This window comes from Lytechinus variegatus, chromosome 12 (assembly GCF_018143015.1).
Source record: "Lytechinus variegatus isolate NC3 chromosome 12, Lvar_3.0, whole genome shotgun sequence".
Taxonomy (NCBI): domain Eukaryota; kingdom Metazoa; phylum Echinodermata; class Echinoidea; order Temnopleuroida; family Toxopneustidae; genus Lytechinus; species Lytechinus variegatus.
In genome coordinates this window covers 12,379,760-12,404,026 of record NC_054751.1, presented here as the reverse complement: position 1 = coordinate 12,404,026, position 24,267 = coordinate 12,379,760, and the positions used below count along the sequence as shown (strand labels likewise).

At 37.1% G+C, this 24,267-nt stretch overlaps 1 protein-coding gene across 1 annotated transcript; it reads left to right on the top strand.

Annotated features, from left to right (window-relative positions):
- Window positions 1-576: 576 nt before the first annotated feature.
- LOC121424779 (WW domain binding protein 1-like) lies at window positions 577-22,246 on the top strand. The gene is made up of 5 exons (XM_041620554.1): window positions 577-774; window positions 9,748-9,841; window positions 15,935-16,093; window positions 16,410-16,590; window positions 18,550-22,246. The coding sequence occupies exons 1-5, from the start codon at window positions 643-645 to the stop codon at window positions 19,265-19,267; spliced, it is 1,284 nt and encodes a 427-aa protein (XP_041476488.1). The 5' UTR covers window positions 577-642; the 3' UTR covers window positions 19,268-22,246.
- Window positions 22,247-24,267: the final 2,021 nt, after the last annotated feature.

The following is a 24,267-nucleotide window of genomic DNA, read 5'->3' as shown; positions in this document are numbered from 1 at the left end:
CCTTTATGTATGTCATGATCACCTTATCCCCCCCCCCCCTTGATCTGCGTCTGGCACACTGATATCTGAACACTGGCAAATTGTTTGTGGACGTGAAAAAGAAAAAAAAAGTTTTACCGCACGAACCTCTAACGCATGCGCAAAAGTTGTTTACGAGATTCGATTGGATTGGTGTGACAAGCTTCTCGTACAAGCCCTCGCAACAAGGTTGGAAATTTGCATAACGGGGGGCTCGACTCGTTAATTATTCAAGATTTAAAAACCGCAGGCCAGGCAACCACGTTGAACAACGAGTACAATGCAGTGGGATGATTTGGGCGAGTGCATTCATAATAGGGGGTTCCTTTTCATCTGCTAGTAAAGTAAACAGTTTTTGTACTGAGATTCATATTGTTTCACTATTTTTCATAATTTTTTAGTAATGTATAAAAAACTATTGAGAATTGTTCCTTTTTGAAAGAAAACATCATACTTTTATCACTGACATGAATCAAGTTTTAAAAACATCCAACCCTATATTCGAATGGTGACCCAAATGCAGGTCACGTTTTGCACCATTGAGCAAGCTCGAATTCGGCTTCAGCTGGTTACCGAGCTCGAGCTAGCTAGCTATCAGCTGTTTGTGTGAGCTAGTGTGAGAAAATGGCGAGCTACAGCGATCAGCTGTTTTCGGGAAGCACTGGAACTAGCAGTAGCAGGATGGGTGTATATAAATTTTTATCACCACTCACAGTCTTTCTTGCTGTATTTTCACAGCGTTTTGAATATACTCAGGTAAGTTTGTATATTTTTTTCATTTATTACTTAGTAGACAAGTCGTAACAAATTAAAATTTAACATTAACCTGTCTATGAGTAACGATAGATATCAATTTGATTTTGAGTTGCCCTTGTTCTCGATCTCTGCGTCCTCGGGCTCAGTCATGGCCAAGTTTACTGCCAAGTTAGTATTGGCTTAGGCCTACTTGAATTGGCAGTTGGAACAAGATGTCACCAACTTTTTCATCACGGAATGAGATCCAGAATAAGACCTAGCAATCATGCCTAGATGATCTAGATCTAGGGGCCTACGTCTAGATAACCTATCTAAATTCTAAGTTAGGCCTAACGTCAAACGAGTAACGTTTACTCAGGGCCTACTCGACTAGACTAGACAATGTCAATGACAATGAGGAGGCTGTGTAACTTAAGTTAAAAAAAGGTTAACTAACTTTAAATTGTAAACTAGAGTTCTAGTCACTAGACTAGAGTATTTTATGCTAGGCTATGTTGTAGTGGACTCTATCTCCCCCCCCCCAAAAAAAAAGGCTAAATAAAACTGAGCATCTTTCATCTGAAAGTGCAAATGCAATTTAATTTGTCATGTTTGTAGGCTAAGTGAGAAATAAATAATGCCAAAATTGCCATATCTTGGCTATGTACGGTATGGCTTAGATCTAGATTCTACGTCTGAACTGGTTGGAGACAATCATGCATACTAATAATACTTAGAGTTAGACCAAAAAGCTTCTGTCTCTGTTATCATGGTTACGGTATACATGTAGGCCTACCGGTATTGGTTGTTCCACAGAACTCCCTTCGCTACACTCACCAAATGAATATCTAGTACAGAGACCGAAGCTTGACTTCTATCTCGATCTGTACAGGGACTCAATGGCCATGTTTATGTATTAGGCCCTAGGCCTATTATTATTAAGTTCGAATAAACCAGAGAGTGGGAGTTGCGTGACAGCCGAAGTAAGTTTTTTTTCCTTTTAAATTTATTTTGCCCAGTTTTGGTGCATTTCAGGCCAAAACAGAATATTAATGTTGATTTTGGTCCAGTTTTTTATATTTATTTTCAAGAAATAAAGATAAGTATCGATGAGCCATGTCGGGGGGATTTTGCATTGTTTACCCCCTAATGGCGGCTGCAGCCGTCCATGTACGAGGAGAAACAAATAGAAATTTAAAAATGTAAGAAAACTCCACAAAACAGACGTCTGCCAGCTGTCTAATTAATACTGTGATGTTAGTCATTAGAAATGGGAGAATACGTACATAATATAGCATGTACATGTAAAACGTGCCCCTAACTGGAAGGTCTAGATCTCTAGTAATTTTCAAGACATCCAGACTGAAGTCTACAGAGTTCTGCTCAGCCCTGGTTCTGCTCTTTACCATAGATAATTGGAAGTATCTTTACAATCCAATGTCATGATAAGATGATGAGAGCATGGATACTAACAAGGCATCACACAAGATTATCACATGACACTGGATTATAAAGTTAAGCCGATAATTGGTATGTGCCCCCTAAATTTAACATTATGGCCATCAGAAGGAATGGTTAAATTGGAGCTAAGCCCAAGTCATCTGTTTAAGGTTTAAGTTGGCCTAGATCTAGTAGTACTTAGTACGGTATGGTAGAGTAATAAAAAAACAAAATTAGAAAATCTGAGTGATGTTACTGGCTTACTGCACATTAACTTTACTACATTGATAACCTATCAGACTTAATGACAAATGGTCTTAAAGAGAAATTCCAGTAGTTGCAGGAAACACTGATTTCATGAGAACGTCTGTAAAACAAGGCTTAATTGTCAATATATCATCGAGGATCTAGATCTGGTACAGTTACACAAACTGAACTTTGTGAAATCTTGAAATCTACGCTGAAAAATGTTCGCACTGAAGATCACCAACACAGATAGGCACACGTGGGACAGTGTATTATTATTGCTGGAATAAAGACCCGACGGAAGTGACTGAATCCGCGCTTATTTTGCTTATTTCTCAGCAATTACACAATTTCTTCCAGAATCCTTTGGCACATATTTTTTATTCATACAAATAGACACTTGGGTGGTCATTCTATTAGATTCTGTAAAAAGTCATTTTGAGATCGTTACCAAAACTGGAATTTATCTTTAAATCAACATCTTTCTTGTTCATTTTTTTACTTTTGTCTTTAGTTTTAGCTCCACTAACTTTCCCTTTGCATTTAATAGCAGGCACAAGTCACAACTTATTTAGAGTCACGAGTGTCAGTGTGTGTAAAGTTCTAGATCTAAACTTTTTTTTATTTTTTCAAGACATGTCCGGGAGTCAACATTTGTTCTTCGTAATGTATGGCCGCGGCCAGTTAACTTAAAACTTTGAACATCTGAATCAGTTCGTTCAGCCAGAAATCAAAGTTTAAGAAAAGCTTTGACTTCTCAATCGAGGATTGTTTTGAATACACAGACAGTGATATTGAAGATGGGTTAGTGATTTGGAGAAAAAAAATAACACTATCAGTAATCACTTATTTGAGTTTGTACAAAAAGGTGAAGAAAATTGTACTAAAAAAACAATGTTTTACTGCTGTTGATAATGTGAATATTTTGGAAAAAAGTAGGCATTTATTGTACTATCTATGTACTATCTAGTCCCACTGGTAGAGTTAAAGTTGGTTTGAAATTTTTATTACCTTGAATTGTAATAGGCAAATTGCCATTTTTCACATTTAGCATTGATTATGTGCTTCAACTAGGGGTGGATATTTAACTCATTACTCTTGTGTCAGAGTTTGACAAGTCTTTCCATGGTTTGACATTTGTTTGGTTGCAAAGTCCCCATTGTTCATAAAGTAATGCAATCAGGCCTGAATGTAATGAATTTCATGTTGCCAAAAAGTCCTTTTGTTCAGTATATTTCTTTTATGCAAAATTCATTTTTTCACTCATCTCAGTAAGTAAAAGGGCAACCCAGCATGGAATTTTGAAGTGTCTTCCAAGATCTATGATGGTGACTGAGGGTGGAAATGTTTAGTTACCTTCACAATGTTGAATTGAAAAGGGCAATAATTGATTTTAGATGAAATTGAAAAACTGATGCCATGGTGGTGGTAGTGATTTTATTTACCTACCTGATTGCTAAGAAAGCATGGATGCTTGTAAGCAACCAGAGGGCTGATGTCCTCCTCGAGGAACCTGGTACATTGTAATTAGAAGGTTGACCTGATTGACATTATCTTCATGTAAAAGCTGCTAGTTAGGCCTAAATACTAATTAATATAATTCATAATAATAATTTATATTTATAAGAATAGTCTTTAAAAAAATGAAAGAATTGTAAAAATATAAATGATGTATTAAAATATATCAGAATATGTTATTGGCCTGCTTGTATAAAGTCATGAAATTACAAACAAACTTCTCCAATGTGTTTAAATTTTGTGAGCAATTTTATGTGCTTCTGCTGAAAACACCACTTCACCTGAGGTAGAATCTTGCAACATGTAGAGAAATACATGGTTTGGATATTTTTGGTGAAAGGGGGTTCCCATTCTCCACTCCTGCATACATTGTGCAATGTACTGCAATACCTTTACACTACAGAGACCATGACCATAAACACTGGTTTCATGCACACACTTGCCCGAAATCTCAAAATATTTCTTTGTGCAAAAATTTGTTTACTACGTAAAAACCCTGGGCATGAGGAGCTTGTTTGTATATGAACAGAATGTACACTTGACATGTACACACACGTTTTACATACACAATTGCAGGGTATTTAAATGCCCAATATGTGCCTTTAACGGTCACTGGCCGATCCCATTCAAAATAAGAGAACAAACAGGTTACTCAATATCCCCCTTTTGATCTAAGCTCCACCCCCGTGAGAACTAAATTGATTGTATTAGCATACAATCAGCCCAGCTGTCACATCTGAGCATGCGTGTGTAATAGTAATGAGGCAATGCAAATTTTGCTGAGGCATCGACCAATGAACGAGCAGCGGAGGGTCACTCTCATTGGCTGCTTTCTGTGTCACATAAAATATGCATTGCTAAATGGGGAAGACCCTGGGAAGCTGATTGTCACATGGAGACCCTTCGATCGAGTGTACGTTGATGTGTGTTGAAATGTACATGGCGTGCACTTTGCTTTGGAAGATATACCAGTGTAATACCGAAGACTGTCGTACATATACAAAAAAATAAGTTGGTGTGTGGAAATGGTATTAAAAACAATCTATTTTAGAGTTACCCTCTCCCCAACTCCCTAAATATGGCTGAAATTGGATGATGGATAATTATAACAGATATGTTCTTTTCTTTTTTTTTTACTAGTTTTCGTATCAAAGTCATGGAATTCAAATATGATGAACTCCATCATAGATCTAGGAATGTTACATTGTTATTCATGTTTTCCGTTTGTAAATGACCCTTATTGATGAAAGCGTGACCTACTACATGCTGTGAATTGAAACGCCCTTTAATTAATGTTCCACGTGTATCACAGTATTAAACGAGCATGCACATGAGGCCATGGAGCTAGCTCTATGATGAGGCCATGTATTTCATCATTCGTACACCGTGCATCAACGAACAGCTGGTTCGAACTGGTTTCACTCCATCCACAATAATAGTATACACGCAAACACACCTTTCAGGACATGTTGCTTAGCGCTCTGGGGGTAGGGGGGGGGGGGGTTGGGAGTAATCTTTTGTTTTAAAAAAAACATTATTCCATAGTTTATAGTGTTACTTCACCATCTTTTTTCCCCTAACTTCTTATTTTTTCAGGCTGATACTATTATTGGTAATTACATTTTGTAATTTGTTGATTTTGTTCACCTCTGGCGTCATATTTAGTATTTAATTGTAAAGCCAAGTAGGCATGTATTCTGAACTTTGTGAACCAGGGCGGTACGTCTGCTGGCATAAGCTGAATATTACAAATATTTTTCATAATGATATTTCTAAATTAAAGTACATGTATTGCTTATTTTATGTATTCTTGTGATTTATCTGTAAAAGTCATTAAATAATCTTCAGTACATTAATACCCCTTTCATAAACCCAGTTACTATGAATTAGGCGGCTAATAGCATAATTTGGTCGTAAAATTGGAGGAGGACAAGAGTTATCCGCATTACTCTGATGCTGCTATTATTCGCATAATAGCAGCATCGGGATAAGATTTTGAGTTTATGAACGCATTTCCAAATAATGCGGATAATTGCCATGGTGCGGTCACAAGGTCACCCTTTTCCAACACAACCGCATCGGAGGGGGCGTGTCCAGTTGTCATGGCGATTATCCGCCTTTTTCAGGACGGGCGCTCGTAAAAATAATGCGGCTTATTTTCGGAGTTTATGAACGCAATTTTTATTGAATTATCCGCATTACTCTTAGGCGGCTAATTGGAGGATATGTTTATGAAAAGAAAACTTAAAATGAGCAATGCTTGATGAGATATTCATAATGTAATCACAGTTTTACAAAAATACATACCATGAAGATATATAAACCGAAGAATAGATTTTAGGGGCAATATGAATGCAAAAATAAAAACATAACCAAAATATTTCTAATAATCATGATCACTAGTGTTCATATTTGCCGAAGTTTTTATAGGCCTATGAGCTTAATACAGACCATAGTCCTGATATTTCATTGTCCTACTTGATTTGTTGAACATGAATTTTCTCTTCATGCATGTGAATTTTAATATTTTAGGTCTATTGTGATATTATAGCCTTTTATAGGCCTATGCTAAGATCATGATGTAGCCTCTTGGCCTATAGGCCTATCACGTAACCTGAGTTTGGCCTACATTTTTTTCAATTGCATGTTTGGGGAGAAGGGAGTTTATGACCAGACTTGTCTTGCTCATTTGAATTTAACTGTCAAGAGTTGTCTTGCTCATTTGAATTTAACTGTAAAGAGTGGTTCATTTGTTTATTTATCTGCACCTGGACCATTGTATTTGGATAGTCTAGAGAGATAATGTCCAGTGTCCCAGCCTGTACAAAATCCATTGAACCAATAAAATGGGGGTTAAAAAGAAGAGAGGGACTTGTGGGACAGATCAATGCAGAGAAGCATCTATTGTTTGAACATGAAAGAGATAGCTTTCTCTGCCATACACTTGTGTGAGTTGGTCAATTCGGAACTCTGCAGTTATCTTAAGACGTAAGTTATGGTGGATGGCATTTGAATTATAACAGATGAAAATTTTAGGCCTCTTTCCCATATCCTATAACATTTTTGTTCCCCAATTTCGAAATTCAACAAATTTGTATCATAATTTCCAGGTGTCTTAAAATAGTCTCCAGACACTAAGATACATCATACATTTTTTTCTTCTCCAAATTTTATTAATTTGAGGGAGGGGGAATGTGATAATTTACCCCATTTGCATAGGCCTTCGGAACAAAATAATCAAATTTTGTGACCTATAAATGGAGGATAAGTGATGGTAAGACGCTTCTGGCATTCCTGCGAGGAAAAACACTGCAATGATTTTAGGTAATGTGCCCCATATTCTAGCAATCAATATAAAGATGAAAATTTAAGATGTTATAAATTTCTAATTTTTTAATGAAATTTTTAAGTGTTAGCTGATAGGCTTGTTTAATTTTTTCTTTTAATTCAAATCAATTTTTTGTTGGAGTGGACTTGTCCTGTAGGTTGTAGTTGTAAACCATCATATTACTGAGCCGTGATCTCGGCATGTACTACACATTTAATGTAGACAAACCTTGATCCACTTCTTAAGTAGGTCTACCTTGTTTTGATCAAAGTTTTTGTACAATGAAGGCTGAAGCTGTGAATCGGCAATTCATCTGCATAGAATAGGCTTATGTAGGCACCTACATGTATTTATATTCATTGTATACAAATTTGAAGAGCATAGCCTTTGTAATTAGTGGGATGCTCTCCGGGGATGCTCTTGGGCCTAAGGTTAGTGTACTAGCTAAGCAGTGAACATGCTTTCACTTTATTTATTTTTTTCTTTTTCAGGATGGAAATTATTGAAATACACAGACCCAATCTTTTACTTTTTAGCATGCCTAATTGTAGTGTCAGATTGTCCTTTCAGTGTACCCAACATGTAAAGATGTGCAAGATTTATCAATATAAATGGTGCAATATTGGTTTGAATTGTTTGCCTGTGGATACAGTTAGTGCCATTGCTAAGGCCTAGACATGTTTAAAACTTGGTGCACAATTTTTTGCCATATAGCATGAAATTGGGGAGTACTGGTACTGTACATGTAGTCAACATATTCGCAATAAGCTATGCAATATGTGATTTATCTGGATTAAAATGTCATAAATAGCAGTCTACATCACTTAGACTCTGAAAATATAGTTAATAGATGGGTTTGATTAATCGAAAAAAATATTCCATTTGCCAGGGCCAGTGCACTCATCATTGTGCAGTTTTGGCCGTACACTCAAGGAATACTTCTGGTACTCCACTCTGAGACATCCACTGATGGGCAGCGGAGTACTTTGCTTTGGAACAGAATAAATAGAGGGCTTTGATCAAAGGCAGTGAAAAAAATGCATGAAACATGTATTTTTAATGTGTTCATGTTATGACTTTTTTGATTGGTTACATACTGTATAGGCCAGTTTCACTTTTCGTTTTTGATTATTAGAGTCTAAACTCTTAAACAAACTTTTTGCTTTGCACAGGGAAAAAAATGCTCATGTGTTGGGGACAGCCCCCAAAAAGGAGCCCTAGAAATCCCCATTCATTGCAATGTTAAAGCATTATATCCAATGTTGCAGATTTAGGCAGTATAAAGTAGCCCAGAAAATAATGAAATAATGTTTTTTGCCTGATGTTGCAATTATTCAAGTTTAAACTGAACTATTTTGAGCCGAGTAAGCTTTGGCCTACTTGTAAATGTTCAAAGGCCTCTGATTTCTGAAAGCATCCACATGAGGTGGTTTCAGACCGCCGCGAAGTTCGTCAGTTCCAGGTATTCTCTGATCGGGAAAATAACAGGTATTTTGGTAATGTGAAAGCAAACAACGCGTAATTTCCCCGAAAGAAAATACCCGCTAGTAGCGGGGATTTTCCAAGGTCGCAGGTATTTTGGCGATGTGAAAGCAAGATACCGGAACTTTTAGCCCGGCGTGTCGTTGGGCATGGCGCCATGGGTGGCTGCTGGGCTAGTGATTTTGAATCTCACGCCTTGCCTGCTTATCAGACCATGGTGCGCATGCTCGTAACTTCGGGAACTTATCCTGAATGGTATGCTTCAGGGCGGTGTGAATGCAGGAATAATTAATGGGTATTTTTCAGCCTAAAAAGTTCTCGTAATTTAACGGGGATTCTTGTGATCGAGGTGGTTTGAAAACACCTATGTAGGCATACATGTATTCTCATTGCTCTGCTAGCATAATAACAGGTGTAAATGCTATTCTCATCTAGACAAAGAGGAAGTATATAAACAGTCGCACTATCAAATAGATTAAAAAAGTGGTTGAATGTAGGTCACATTGATAATAATTCCTTTGTTTTTATGAGCTTCCTCTACCAGGAGTTTCACCAAACAATAGAAATTTATGTGTTTACAAAGTCAATGACTCCTGGTAGATTGGTCAAGAAGGCACTTAATGCATTTCAGTTGACAAGCATGCAATTCGATAGTAGCCTAATGCCCAAAACAAAAACAAATCAAAGAATATTTTACAGCTCTTAACATGAATGTGATACTTCAGTCACATTTCCCCTATAGTGGCCGTATGGCGAGTTGATAACAGCGGTTTATTCATTTTTATACAAACCATATGTAGCTATTACAAAAAATGTTCAAACAGCAGCTTTTGACTCGATGTACGGCTGCCATAGAGCAAATGTGACTTTAGGTATAAGGAAGACATGATTACATACATGATTTTGGTGAACAGAATTTAAAATTGAAGTTGATTAATATATTTTTTTCGCCATCATTTTTCTATTCTGTTTTACTACAGGCACGAGAATTCTGCCAAGTGGAAGGATACTGGTGTGAGACAGGTCATTGTTGTGGGAGCGGAGAATGTTGTACATATTACTATGAACTTTGGTGTAAGTATGTGGAAAGCATGTAAAACAATTAATTTGTTGAGACCTGCATGACAAACTTGTACGCATTACTGTACACGAACAGGATACTCGGCTGTTTTTGTGCATTCACTGCCAAATAGGTCGAATCTTGGGGGCATAAACGAGTAATCAGTGCTGCCAAATTATAAGTTGTTTCTTTCAAGTCTTCTCGAGGAATCTCTTTCAGGATCAATGGCAAATGTCAAGTGAATAGAGAAGGCCTAAAATGGGAAGGAAGCCAAAAAAGTCCTGTTGTTGATACAATTTGCAATTGCCATTTTTCTAAGAAAGATTACTCAAATCTGTCTCCAGCTGTGTGTTCCAGTTTGTCAGGTAGCAAACTTTAAGTTCAAGGTTGTGAAGAAGGATGGTAGCTATTGGATAATTGACTTGAAAATGTTTGAAAGATTTCATCTAAATTCCAGGATGGCATCTTTATGAGACATTCCACTGTTCATCTGTTTTTTTTTTAAGGTTGTCAAGTTCATGTAACAATATGCAGTCTATGCAAAGAAAAGATCAGTTCCACTTCCAGAGTAACAAGTCCAGGACTCCGTAACATAAAGCTGTTCGTAAAGTTACGCACGACTGGAACATGAAACGGCCCACCTGGCCTACTCTGCAATTACAATATATTTATACTTTAAATAGGGTCTGTATGATTATGGTCATTCAGACGCATCGTCCTGTTATGCAATGATCATATTGGATCATTCAGTTGATCAATGATTTATCAAGAAAGGACTATTATATATAATGATCCCCCAAATGTTCCTATGTTATAGGCCTATATCTTATATCTCATCGATTGATACATGAATTATCTTGTCTGAATGTACATGTAGTATTCATTCGACATCACAATTCAGACACACACTCCAAGGTGCAACTTGGCTTCTCTTGTTTTCCCAGGTAAAATCTTGATAACCTGTTGTTGATTGACACTTCCCTTTGACATTATTGTTTGTTAATATGGGTAAGAAAATCCCAGGGTGGATCAATGATTAACAGGCATGCATTTTCCAGTTTCCTCTCCTGTCGGCAGCGTACTTGGGACAGCATAGATATGCCCCAGAATCCTGAATTCTCCTGAATTTTGTAAAAATTTTGTCGCCGTATACATGTACATGTACCTATACTCAGCAGGTACATGTAATATCAAAGCTACCGGAATAATATAAACAGAATCTTTTTAAGTACCATTACTTGTCATTTTGATCAAAAAGTTGCTTGTACACAGGTCTTTTTTTTTTTTTTTTTAACATGTAAGTCAGTGCTTAATAGTCTATCACTCAGGAATCCAGCAAACTTATACCGTGTTTACACATTGACTCGGCTCGGGTGTTGAATCCGCGAGCCGGGTTGAACACTGCGAAGAAGGGATCAGAGATCGCGTTTATACGTACAAATAAAAAGGCGAGTTCAACACGGCTCGTGGATCTCGAACGGAAGAAGAATTATGACGTCGCAAATTAAACGCGGGAAATTCACCGCCGGAATCGAATCTTGTCCGTGCGAACAACAACCATGCCAAAAGTGAAAGCGCGCGCAGTGACCTGGTCAAGAGAGTTCGACACGGCTTTCTGTTTACACACGAAAAAAATTGCCGAGTCTGACTCGGCTCGCGGGTTGAAACCTACGATTTTGGCGGATCGAAAAAGCCGTGTTCGACACGGCTCGCGGATCACACTGATCGCGTTTACACAGCATAAAATTGCCGTGTTGAGCACGGCTCGCGTGTCGCACCCCCGAGCCGTGCCACTGTGTAAACACCTTAATAGAAAATAGTCGAGAATGTGGGAAAGCTGCTGTGCAAGAGCCAAGACATGCCTTTGAATCCCTAAAGTTGCCATGGGGTTTTTTACAATGGTTTTCCTGCATCCCTGATTGTATTGTCTAATAAAATGGGAAGAAAAGTGATGGAAATACTGGCATTCCTACCAGAAAACAAAAACAGTGCATTGATTTTTTGTAATGTGCCCCATATCCTAGCATTTATGCAGATGAGTTGATTGTTCAGATAAGAGTTCAAGGTACATACTGTCCTTGAAGGTTGGACAATGTTGAGTCATTGTTTGTCTCTTCGTTATTTTCCTTGAAATTTCTAGGGCTCAGATCCAGGAACATGGTTCAAGATGTAATCAATGGTTCAGAGAATAATTCCTAGAAGTATTGGCACAAAAAAATGAATAAAATTCAAAGGATCCATTGTTCAAATGTGCTTTATATATAAAAAAAATAATGAATTTAGGTCTGCAGGCATTTTTTGGTGGGGGGGGAGGTGGAAGTTTTTGTTGTACATGTAGACATGGCCGAAAAGGGAATGTGAAAAGTGAAGCTTGTAGCGGTTTTGCTTGCTGGAAACAGGGCCAGGAAAATGTGTGAAGCACCCCATGTTGAACAATAAGTTTATAGATTTTCCAATAAGCACATGAAAAATCAAATTAAATTTCAGCAGTGTAATTGAAAATCACTGAAACAACACTGTATTGTAGGCCTAGTTTATTAAAAACTTGTCATTGGACCTTATGTACAGTGTGGCATGTAGTGGAAAATTTGTTTATGATTTTACATATACATGTAGGGCTACATGTCACTATTTGAGTTGAAAAATAAGGACACTGATATGGTTTTCAAACATTTTTTTTTTACTTCGGAGTGTTCTTTCTATCCCAATATGCCCAAAGATTGCAGAGAAACATGAGAGAATTTGGTTGTTTATGAGATCAGTGTTATTCAATCCAGAATGAACTGAGAGATTTAATGATCTCAATCATGAATCACTTGTCCAGGTCTAAATCTGTCTCAAAAGATCACCAGGTCATTCAGAGCAGTATAGCCTTTTGTACATGCTTACTGTACTCCTTCCTTGTTTGCAGCAAAGCCTTCTTTTATTTCGCCAGTTGCTGGAGGGATGGGGTCAGAGGCCAATTCTAGTCCCTATTTTTTACCCTCCCAGGCCTCTCCTGAGCAATCTTGTTTACAGCAAAGGAGAGCTTCAGTCACGTGTTGTGAATTGGTACATGTACCTTTAATATTATGCTGCCCTGCACAAAGTGTGCTCCCTGATAATATCTGTTAATGGCCACTATAGGTGTACATGTAGAGCTTCTATATCAAAAGATATATTTGAATATACATGTATAGGCCTATATTTTCCACAAGTACATGTGATATTGAATATGGGTAGGTTGCTTGCATCATAGGATGACATGATGTACATGTAGGCCTTTATTTGATCAGCATGTAAGCCCATGTCATATTTGACATCAACATTAAAAAAATTACGATAATGAAAGTTCATCTGTGTTGGTTGAAAATAAAATATTAAACGAAATGAAAAATATAGTTTGACTTTTGCCGATTTAAATGATGACCAACTTGTGGTGCCAATGTGTGCACATGTTTTTCTTGTAAATGATTGAAGAAAAAAAAATGCATGGTTGCAATGGAGGTCTACATGTATATTGTACAAATATATTACGAGCTAGAGGTTGCATATAATTTAGCAGAGAAACCATGAAAAATTCCCTTTTTTTAAAGCCTCATGAACATGTCCTCTGATATTGTGTTTACATATATCTGAAGTCTCCATTGTTTTCATGCAAGATATAGTATCACAGCTGATAATGATGAGTAATCTAATTGTGAGGAGATACTTAGTGGTCGTTAATTAATGCTTTGTGGTTGAGAGACTACTTGCAGGGTACTCCAGTAAACCAGTAGAGAGTGGTTTCCTGGTATTCTGAATAGGCCTGTGTAGTCTTGTTATATCAATCTTCTTTGAGACAGGTCCCTGTGTGAGACCTCTTCTTCACCTTGAACATGTAATGTACATTACAGGCTTATACACCACTGCAGGAAAGCTGTTTCAGCCTGTTATGCATATTGGTCAGGAAAATTGTAATAAACTATGCGAGGCTTATGTAATATTATGGACTCAAGGAGTTGTGCATGTATTGGCTCGTTAGGTTTAATAGGTCTGTGTGTAGGTGGACTGTTCCATTGGTCTACAATAGGAGTTCATAGTTTATCGTGGAGAGAGACTTGGCCTCGTGCTGAGAGTGTAAACAAGTGTTGTGATCATTTCCCTTTGGATGGGCCCAGCCCATGCTGTTTCCTCATGGTCGTTTCTCCCTGAACTTCTCCTGGTTTAACAATGACCAGGCCATTGCCTTGACAATATGATCGCTGAATGATGTTCAAATCTAGGTTGGGGTCTTTGTAAGAAAACACTGGATTGTAATCAGAGAATGTTCTTGCCCTGTAACTTTGACTCCCAACTGAGTTCCTAAATCCTTGCCATGCATACAGTGTTCACTAAACTGATTTGATGTTTTCATGAATGAAACTTATGTTCACTGTTTACATAATCTGTATGATATTCTGTATGTTTTATGTCAAAACCTAATTTGATGTGAGTATATAGTTTACCGGTATTTGCACATGTACATGTATTGTCCAATTCATGACTTTACTGTACAATCTTTGGGTATAACCAGAGGCAAATATTTGTTTTATGTATGTACTCTGGAGTCCCCATTGAATCAACATTACAGAGTATAGTCTTACATGTATTTCTTCATAAGTCTTTAATCTGAAGATGATTTTGATCATCAACACTTGTTATCTCAGCTAATGTAAGCCTACATGTACATGTAGACTTTGAATTATGATCTGTCAATGATATGTACATGTAGTTGTGCCAGATTTATGGCTGATTTTTTTTAGATGAATGTACACTACTATCAACCATCAAATGGAGAATATTATGCTGATTTTGAAGCAACAACATAGTGACCTCTGGTGTCATTTCGTCATAACCAATTGCATTGCTGAATGAACAAGTAGCTCTGGTACAATAGACAGAGTTGCTAATTTTCCGGATTTTTTCCTTTGCTGAAAAATATTCCGGGAAAAAAAATCGATTGTCAAAGTGAAATCCGTAAAAATTTCCCCTCCAAATCTTGTCACGGAGTTCGCTACGGAGAGCGCAATTTCAATTTTGGATGGCCAATTTGCGCAGACGGAAAATTATTAGCGTTGTGTGCAGCATGAAGTTTAGCTGGTACTGTACTTGCACGGTACGCGCGAGCAATACATTGTAGCAGTTGCAAACGCCGCTATATACCCTGCAGGGATACGGGTGTCAGCGCTATCCCAGTCGGGCGATCGCCCGGTAGAACCGCTCGAAGCACGGCCCGGTGTGGCTGCAATTGCCTGCTGCTGCGTGAGTGATTGGTTGTCTGCTGCGGGATTTCAGCTGAAAACCTATTTGCTACCATGAAATATGTGTTCTCTGGTGCGTATTCATCAATTCATATGTGTGAACTATCCATCATTTTGATAGAAATTGTGATTTATGGATTTTCAATAGTATAGGATTGTCTTGTTGATGAGTACAGTGAGTGAAAAAGGGCACCCCAGCTGCTACATACACCCGTCCCGAGTCGCACCCATTGGCCGCAGCATATTAACCCGCAGCAGGTTAACCCGTACCGTAATGAGTACGGGTTACATTTTTTTTTTTTTGAGCACCTTTCTTGCCTATGATATGAAGTTTAGTATGTCATTAATTATTTGTTATGTACTACTGTAGATTAATGATTTCAGCCCTCTAAAGAATAAGAAAACGTTCCAGCTTCAGGGGGCTTCGCCCTTGACCCCGCTAGGGGCCCTGGGCGGGCCCCTGGACCCCGGCCTGGGTTTTCAGGATTTTTTTGAGCTATCAGTTAGCATCTCTGAATAGAGAGGGATTTTATACAAAAATACCAACATGTTGAAATATAGTGCAAATCGCTGTTGCCAAATGCAATGGGCCTTGTACATGTACGTGTTGGAGATACACAAAGCCAAATTTATTTTACTGCATTGATTTACCTGATTATTATATTAACATTGAATTTAAGTAAGACACACATTGTCACTTGGCTATGAGTATTGTTGCAATGGAAGTCTGATTATTATTCCAAAATGTGAAAATTCAATCATAATACATGTGCATGATATCAGACTCCTTATGCGCATGAATTTTTTTGTTTTAAATGGTTAATGTACTCTTGTTCTTTTTCACAGGGTTCTGGCTTGTGTGGTTCCTGATCGTCTTTATCATTGGGTTCTGTGTGTGGCAGAGGAAACGTTTCCATCCATGGAGGGACAACCGATGTGAACGCACCTGCTCTATTCAGGATATGTTCCTTGGCAGAGGCTATAACTTTCCAGACGTTACTCCAGGTTAGTCAATAGTCCGGTTTACTCCACCTGTATGATCAATACCTAACCTACAAAAATTTGTCCTTGGAAATATGACCCGAGGATGACAAACTTTGCATCATACATGTATGTTATCAAAACTTTGGAGGTAATATTGCAAGGCAATGCATTAATATTAGGTTGTTCAACACTTATTAAGATTTTAGTTTAGAAACAATGTTTGACCCTACTTGTCTCCCTCTCCCCCCTAAAAGTTCAGTTTTATGAAAATTGAAATGCCTGTTAAAAATAATTTAAGGTCCATATCAATTTTTTTTCTCTTTCTCTCTCTTTGCAGTACCTCCATGTAAGCTACCATCATACTCAGAGATTGGCGAAACGGTGTCATACGATACACCGCCCCCTCCTTACAATGTGGAAGCTGCCATACCATGTCTCGGAGAGGGACCTAGCACTAGTCTTCCAGCAGGGGGTAATCATTGTCCCCCACCCCACCGTGGCCTCCAAGCAATAACTCAGTAAGTCAAAACTCTTTATTGTATGCAACATGGTAAATAGACTCTTGAAATTCAATTTTGATCATCAGTGGGTTATTCTGAAATCACTGAACATGTAAGTATACATATATGTAATCACTGTAAAGACCTACAAAGGGTAATGTAGAATTTCTGTTCTTGCAAAGTTGTGAACTCTGTTGCCCTTTCATAAATATGTCCTTCAGTGTGAATGTCATCTTCAAAACACTGTACGTGCTGATTTGCTTGTAAATGTATGAATCATAACTGTGTGGTTGCTGCCAATATTATCAGCTGTTGGGATTTAGAACCTGCATCCTCCCTTCATCTCACTTTTGAGAAAACTTGCTATGTAGGCCCTATTCAATAATTTCAGACATTTCCTGTAGGTGATGGTCTAAGATTAAATCAAAGATTTTTTTTTCCATTTTATTTATAATTAACATTTGGTGTGACATGCACCCCAGGAAAGATGGAAAATATGATTGAAACTCTTGAAAAGAGGGAGATATTATTATCATTTTTTTGTATGTTTTATTATATCGTAAAATCATACTCAAGGTAATATTACAATATTTACAACTTATTAAAACAGAGTTATTGTTACAAAAGGCAATAAAAAAAAATAAAGTTTAACAAAACAATTTTAAAAAAAAGGCAAACTCACTAACAACATAGCATTGCACAGTTGCTACTTGCTGTACAATGTACATGTAAAAAGGCTAGAAATATCGAGCTGTATTCATATACAAAGATAAAAAAGAGCATGTAAAGTGAAGATAAAAGTAGCAACAATAGAATATGCAGTTAAGCCTTAAAAAAAAATACCTTAAAAAACAAACAATTAAGGAAAAACACATAATAGTGAAAACACAACTACGCAAGATGAAGAGCAGGGCTTCTAATCAATCCCAGTCCGCTAAGGCGCACCACTTGGCGAAACACATCCATAAAAAAGATGCACGAAACATAATGAAATACATGTAAAACCCAACGGCGGAAAGTAAATAAATCTGTCATTAAGCCACTAAATGAAGTGTTAAGGTTCCTGCGGAGGAATCGCTTTCGTCAGGAGGGAGATCAGCGGCGAGATCTTTCGGAGCTTCAAGGCGATTTTGTTTCATTTGAGGGGAAGAGGTTGACCAATTTGGCAAGGAATCTGATTCTCTCAAGTTTTTTACACCTTTCATGACCACTTAGTCACTAAATACGGGATATTATTGCAAATATTAAAACGCCGATGACTTACATACATGTACATGTTCAACTGGATACCGCCATCTTGAGTTCCTCTCAGGGATATTATTTTTTATTAGAATTCCTGAAAGTTTGAAACCAAGCTTATATTCTTGGACATTTACTCTAAAAGTGGTTTATTTAACTGGCCACGAAAGTGTATTGCACATCCTGTTTACCGGTATGTAAAGTTGGTATCCAGTAGGAGACCAGGTTAAAAAAATTACCTTGACAAGAAAAGCGTACAAAAAAGAAAACCTTTCATAGGAGTGGAAACTTTGGCAATGGGTTAAGAATAGTGCAGTGAACTTTGAGGATTATGACTACAAACAAGAGCTGAACACTTGGCTGTCATGTAAAAAGCCTGCAACCTGTTAACGTTTCATGCCTCTTGAAAGCATGATCAAATTAGAAAGCTACTTTACTTCCTTAGTTTCCATCATATCCTGCGCCATAATGATTTAGAATTTCCTAGAATCCAAAAATCAGAGATGATTATTCATGAACAGTTTATTGAGAAGTTCATTGGCCTTTTACTAATACCATTGACCTATTACAACTTGTAGTAGGTCTATGCTAATACAGTGTGTTGGTTTTGTTTTTGCTTTTATTTAATTTAAATTGCCAGCCAATTATTGGCAAATATAATTACATGGATTCAATAGAGTGACTCCAACCAGTTTTAAATTCTGTAAATTAATGCCCTTTTCTTTGTATTTTTTACAGGAGCCTCTCATCCTTGAACAGTACTCCTACATGTAGCCCCTCTGATGCGCCGCCGAGTTACTCGCAAATCATTGGTAGTAGCACACCAGTCTTTGCTTCGATGCCAAACACTCAGATCTTGACACAGCCTAGACTTTCAACGGGAACTCAATTTCCTGAACAATTACAGCAGCAACTTCGGCAACAGCAGAATGAGGAGCACCAAAATCAAAACAATAGTGGGAGCAACACAACCCTCAACTCACCTTCCACCCCAGGAAGACCATTGTCCACAACTGTAACACAGGTTTCAGGGGTAGTTGCAACATGTGCATGTGGGTCTCCACTGCGTTCTCCAGTCATCACTCCTCATTCTCGGATGTTGCCACCACCTGTTCCTGCATCACCAAAGACAACGGTGGTTTCCATGGCTCAAAGGCCTCAGCATTTTCTGAGTCCACATGGCTCACCTCAGCGCTTCACAACAGCAGTTGTCACATCTTCATCTCAATCATCAAGTTCCACTTCAAATACATGTAGACAAAATTCAGTGTGTGTTGGACACTCACCTGCTGGTTCAGGAACACCGCTATCACATCCCGGGACAGCTGTTAGGTCAAGCTCTTTGGTGGACGATAGTCAAGGGGATGATCCAAGCAATGGACATACTGTAGTTGACATGAGAACTTCTTCTAGAAGGGGATTGGGGTTCTTGTCAAGGTGGAGACATCTGCGCTGAAGGAATTCAGAGCAGTAAGGTTGGATGAAAGAATTCTGATTAGCTTACCTTCTGTATGCTCTATGTGGAGTAAAAGTGAGCCGAAATAAGAGCTGCTCCGTTTTATGGAGCACGAGGCATGGCTTAGATAATTCATGGAAATTCTGTCATTTCTATGTTGTCATGGTGATAGTGATGAATGTAATGAAGGAGTAATGCATATTTTGCAAGATCAATGCCAGCTGTGGTTAGCATGGGGGCAATTGCCCTATGAGCTGTTGATAAGTGCTGCATAATTATTTTTTTTTGTCTCCTGATTTAATCAGTTATGTGTTTGAAACATCTCTTAATATATTCCTATACCTTACCGCTGTTCCTTCTCTTTGAAGAGGTTGGATGTCATGGATATTTTATCTGTCTCTATCCAGTGCTATCTTGCAGCATTCATTTTTCTTTCTGCCTGTCATCTCTTCAGTATTCCACGCCAGCTTTTTCTTGAGAACTTCAATTTCAATAAAGGTAAACGTATATTCCCCTTGGCCCTAGTACTGTATGAGTGAATTGCACTATTTGGTAAAAAAATTATTAAAAATTGACGGTAATAAACCTTTAAAATAGGAATACATGCATATTGCTAATTGCAATTTATTAAGCTGAAATATTGTTGAATCAAAATTCTTAAAAAGAGGAGTATGTAAAGATGGGCCACACGTAGCATTTGGTGAGGCGTAATCTTGTGTGACTGCTTATATTGCGGTTGGTGAGAAGTTTGCCAAGTTTTGAGAAAATGGTCTTTGCAAGGCAGATCCTTCTAATTTCTTGTTCACATTTTCCATCCTCTTTTGCTGACCCAGGTATGTTAAACTTGACTTTTCCACCATCTTTCCCTCTATCACAATATCTGCCTTCGGTATTTCTGTTTTCCTTGAGATAACCATTGTTATTGTCTTGATATTTATTTTTTAGGCCACATTGTTCACTTTCATCTTTAATATAAGTTACGAGTGACTGTAGATATTCCTATGCATAATTTAAAGTTAGAGGCTTCTGTTACTTGTAGCAGAGAATTGTCCACCTTTGTGTTCTTGATAACACAATTTATCTAAAGGCTTACAACTTCATTTTGCATCTTAGTTCAATTTCATGAAACAGTTAAACAGTACATTGACTAGGTATGGCAGACAGTATTTGCTTCACAATGAATTTGAGATGTTATGCCTTGTCTTAATTTTGATGCGTCATTTATCTCTCTACATCATCTCTGCAAAATACAATTTAAGAATGTTTCAACTTCTATGTTGTGAGAAAGAAAGTCAACGAATTTGCCCTTTGAGATACTAGATTTTTTTTTCTAGTTGTATCCTCTGGTTTTTATCATTAGAACTATCATGTTTGATATGTGGGATTTAAATGACTATACAGAGTGCTTGAAAATACATGTACTTGCCATTGAATTGTAATAAAGTACATGTGTTAGGAAGTCTATTTGTACATGTGGATGTTATTACCTCACTACCATCTTTTGATGAAAATTTGATTTAAAAAAATGGTATATTTTTAAACTTTCTTCATGTATACCTCGTGAAATAGCTCTCTTGGCTTTGAGCTTCTTAGTTATGATGTAATTAAGTTAACAAGATTTGTCAATACAATCTTTGTTGATTCAATTTTATTTCCCAAAATGTTGAGCAGAATACAAATGATGGGCATTAATTAAATTAGTCTCGTAGTACTAGTCTTTCAAAGTGTTTTGTCTATTTTCCAGTGACCAAAATGCAAGAAGTTGAATGTGTGATGTTTTCTCTTGAATTGGCTATGGATTAGTTCCAACAATATGGTCCTTTTCTTGAATATTTTCTCTTACATGAACAAATTTCACGATTGCTTACCAAGATGTTTTAGACTCGCGTATACATGTAGATGTTAAAAAGGTTGCTACATGTAGTTGATTTAACAAGAAGTGAAGTATTTTTGAAAAAAAAATACATACGTGTAGTGTCTTGTTACTGACAAAATCAAGCATATTATCATGTGTTCAAAACTTCAAATACCATGTTTAATCTGTATGATTGTTTGAATTATGCCTTTTGTTGATTCAAATTTCATCAAACTTCTGAAAAAAGAAATTGATGAATAATCTAATGGAGTGTCGAGCAATGATATTGATATTTCTGAATAAAAAATGTATTCGATAGTCAAAGTATGCTCCAAATCCATTTGATTTGAAAATGGCTGAGATTTGGCAAAGAAACAAAAATGAACATTTTGTATCATGTTATTGTACATACATTGTATATGTACATGAAAGTAGATATGAATATGATACATGTAACTGAAATTGCATTTCCTTTTTAATACATCAGGTTCATACGTGTATTGTCTGTATATCTAAAGGAATGTAGAAAATGTCTTTCTACTACATTAGTAGTTAATTTGTTGATTGTGATTGATGGCATCATTCTTTTTTATTATGAATGTGTTAGTATTAAATTGTACTCATCTAATGCCATCTACATGTCATTTGAGGTGCTAGTTATGCAATGTTTTTTGTTGAGGATGGGATGTAGGTTTTGTTTGTATTCGTTATAGTATTTGATTATGATTGCATTCCTTTTGATGCGCCAACAGGTTTGGCCACAAATGGAGCTTGATATATCAAATATCTTTCTTTGTCTTGATTGATTAAATATGCACTAGATGTGTATTTTGTTTTCGAATGATGTATAGGCCTAGACAAGTTCTACATTATTCATGTTTATTATTTCAGTTTAGAACTTAAAGCTCATAGGGTTTGTTTTAGCTTGTGTAGCAGTCCTCAGTAATTACTCCTTCATAATTAATCAAACGAGTCATGGAATTCATGCATGTAACATGAATTGTAAAGTGATATGTTATCACAAATTACATTATTGGTATTTAAAATTGTCATGAAATGAACTTTCACTATTTTGAAACCAAAGAAAATATGTTAAAAAAATAAAAAATATTCAAAGAATTGTACTTGATCATAGTCCTGTGTCTTTACTACATTGGGCTCTTTAGTCGATATGTTTATCTTGAAATCTGCAGATAAGAATGTATGGCAAGTTGGATATTGTCTGAACTTATAAACATGTATTCCCAGTCAGGCGAGTGCTACAAATGCTTGTTACTACTCATTCTTTTTTCCTTATTTTGCCAGTAAATGCATCTTGTCTTGTTTGCAGGCTTCACGATTTTGAACAAGGGTTTACATTTTTTTTTCAAATTATTAATTATACTTCTCTGACTTATGGAAGAGAAAGTATGATTGTGCTTCTAACTTTACTTGAAGAGTGTTTGTTGCTTGGAAGGAATGAGAGGATGAAAATGTAGGAAAGAGTGAAAGGAGAAGGGAATAAATGTTGAGAAGAGAAGGATGGAGAGAGATACATGTAGGGTTTTGGCGAATAAATCTAATCTTCTGTAAAGAAGAAGAAATCTGGAAAAGGCTGGACCCACATTGAATAAGAGAAACCTTCAAAAGTGACAAAAGAGGGTATTTGGGGATTAGTTCTCATGTAGTCTCGAGTGAATCCAGGTTTCATTGGAGGTCTGATCTTCAAGGGCAAATGTTAAAAACTGTAGTGATATAGTAATGACAGTAAACGCGCAATAATTTTCATAAAAAGGGTACATGTACATGGGGAATTCATTGCATGAAATATGTAATATTTCACCCACATAAAGAAATGATGGGCTTTATTGGGTTGCGCAATGTTTGGGTTTCCTATGGGGTTTGGGGTGAGAAATCTAAAGATTCGAATGAAAAAAAATGAGATTGGGGAGGGGGTGACCAACTTCGAATCCTAATACAAGTATGGGAAATACGGTGTGATTTTTAAACTAACTAAACATGCATGGATATTAGATAGGCCTGTATTATTATCAAATTGAAGTGCCTATCGGTATCAGCTATACTAAAAAACTATGACACAAATTTTATATATTTCAGAAACCGTGAAAGAAGAACAATTCCAGTTTTTATGTAAATCGATGTGAACTAGGCCATGGCGAATAGAAGAAAACAAAATGTCAATGGGGACCCCGGGATGAAGACATGCATGATTGCTCCTCATCTCCTCACATTTCGATACAATGTAGGTCACATCGTGAACTCCTGTAACTATCATGATCGAAGGGCGTGCAATCGTAATGATGTGCACTGAACACTAATACCATCTCGATCTGAAAAACATCTGACGAATGAATCCATGACTCGTCAAGTACTTTCAACATAGGCCCATATCGTTTTCATTTTGAAAGTTGTTAGTTGCATATGTTTATATGGGGGTAGAATGACATCGTGTCATGCATTGCTTAATGACGTTATTGCGCCACCGCCCATAAAGTGTGGGAAACCCCAAAATGGTAACCACCCCCGACTTTAGTTATGAAATATATCGGCTCCTAATTTCTTGTATTGGAATAATGTGAGCCCTAATTCATTGGAATTAATAAATTTATTTTGGCAGCAAGTTTTCTTCGACAGAATCTTGGTATAAACAACAATACGCTGCATACATTTTGATAGATGTGCCCCCATGCAGAGATGGAGCAATGATAGGGGCCCAAATGGGGGCTAACCTTTTCATCAAAAAATTTTTGACCAACGGAAATTGGGCAATCAGAAAAATAGAGGTCAACTGTCATCACATTGGCGACTTGCTCGTGGATTGTTTTTTTTATTTCATTTATTTATTTTATCTTATTTTTTTTTTGCCGGGGGGGGGGCAAGCAAGAAAAACCATCACCCCGGACGCCAGAAACCCCAATTTGTTTTCCTTCCCGGAAGGGAGGGGCGGACTCCCGCCTCTTGGATCCGTCACTCCTCGAAAGGCTTGTGAAGATGCAACGGATACTTTTATCTCATGACACCGGATCTTCGCTCTAATACCACTATCATCCTACACGGTAATCTTCAAAGATACATTCCCGTGATTAAATTATCAAGAAAATATACAAATTAATACCATATAAAGTGATATATATCATGACAGTGG

Coding starts and splice junctions, on each gene's coding strand:
- LOC121424779 (XM_041620554.1), top strand. CDS start 643: ATGGCGAGCTACAGCGATCAGCTGTTTTCGGGAAGCACTGGAACTAGC. Junction 775..9,747: donor AGCGTTTTGAATATACTCAG/GTAAGTTTGTAT, acceptor GTTTTACTACAG/GCACGAGAATTCTGCCAAGT. Junction 16,591..18,549: donor GGCCTCCAAGCAATAACTCA/GTAAGTCAAAAC, acceptor TATTTTTTACAG/GAGCCTCTCATCCTTGAACA.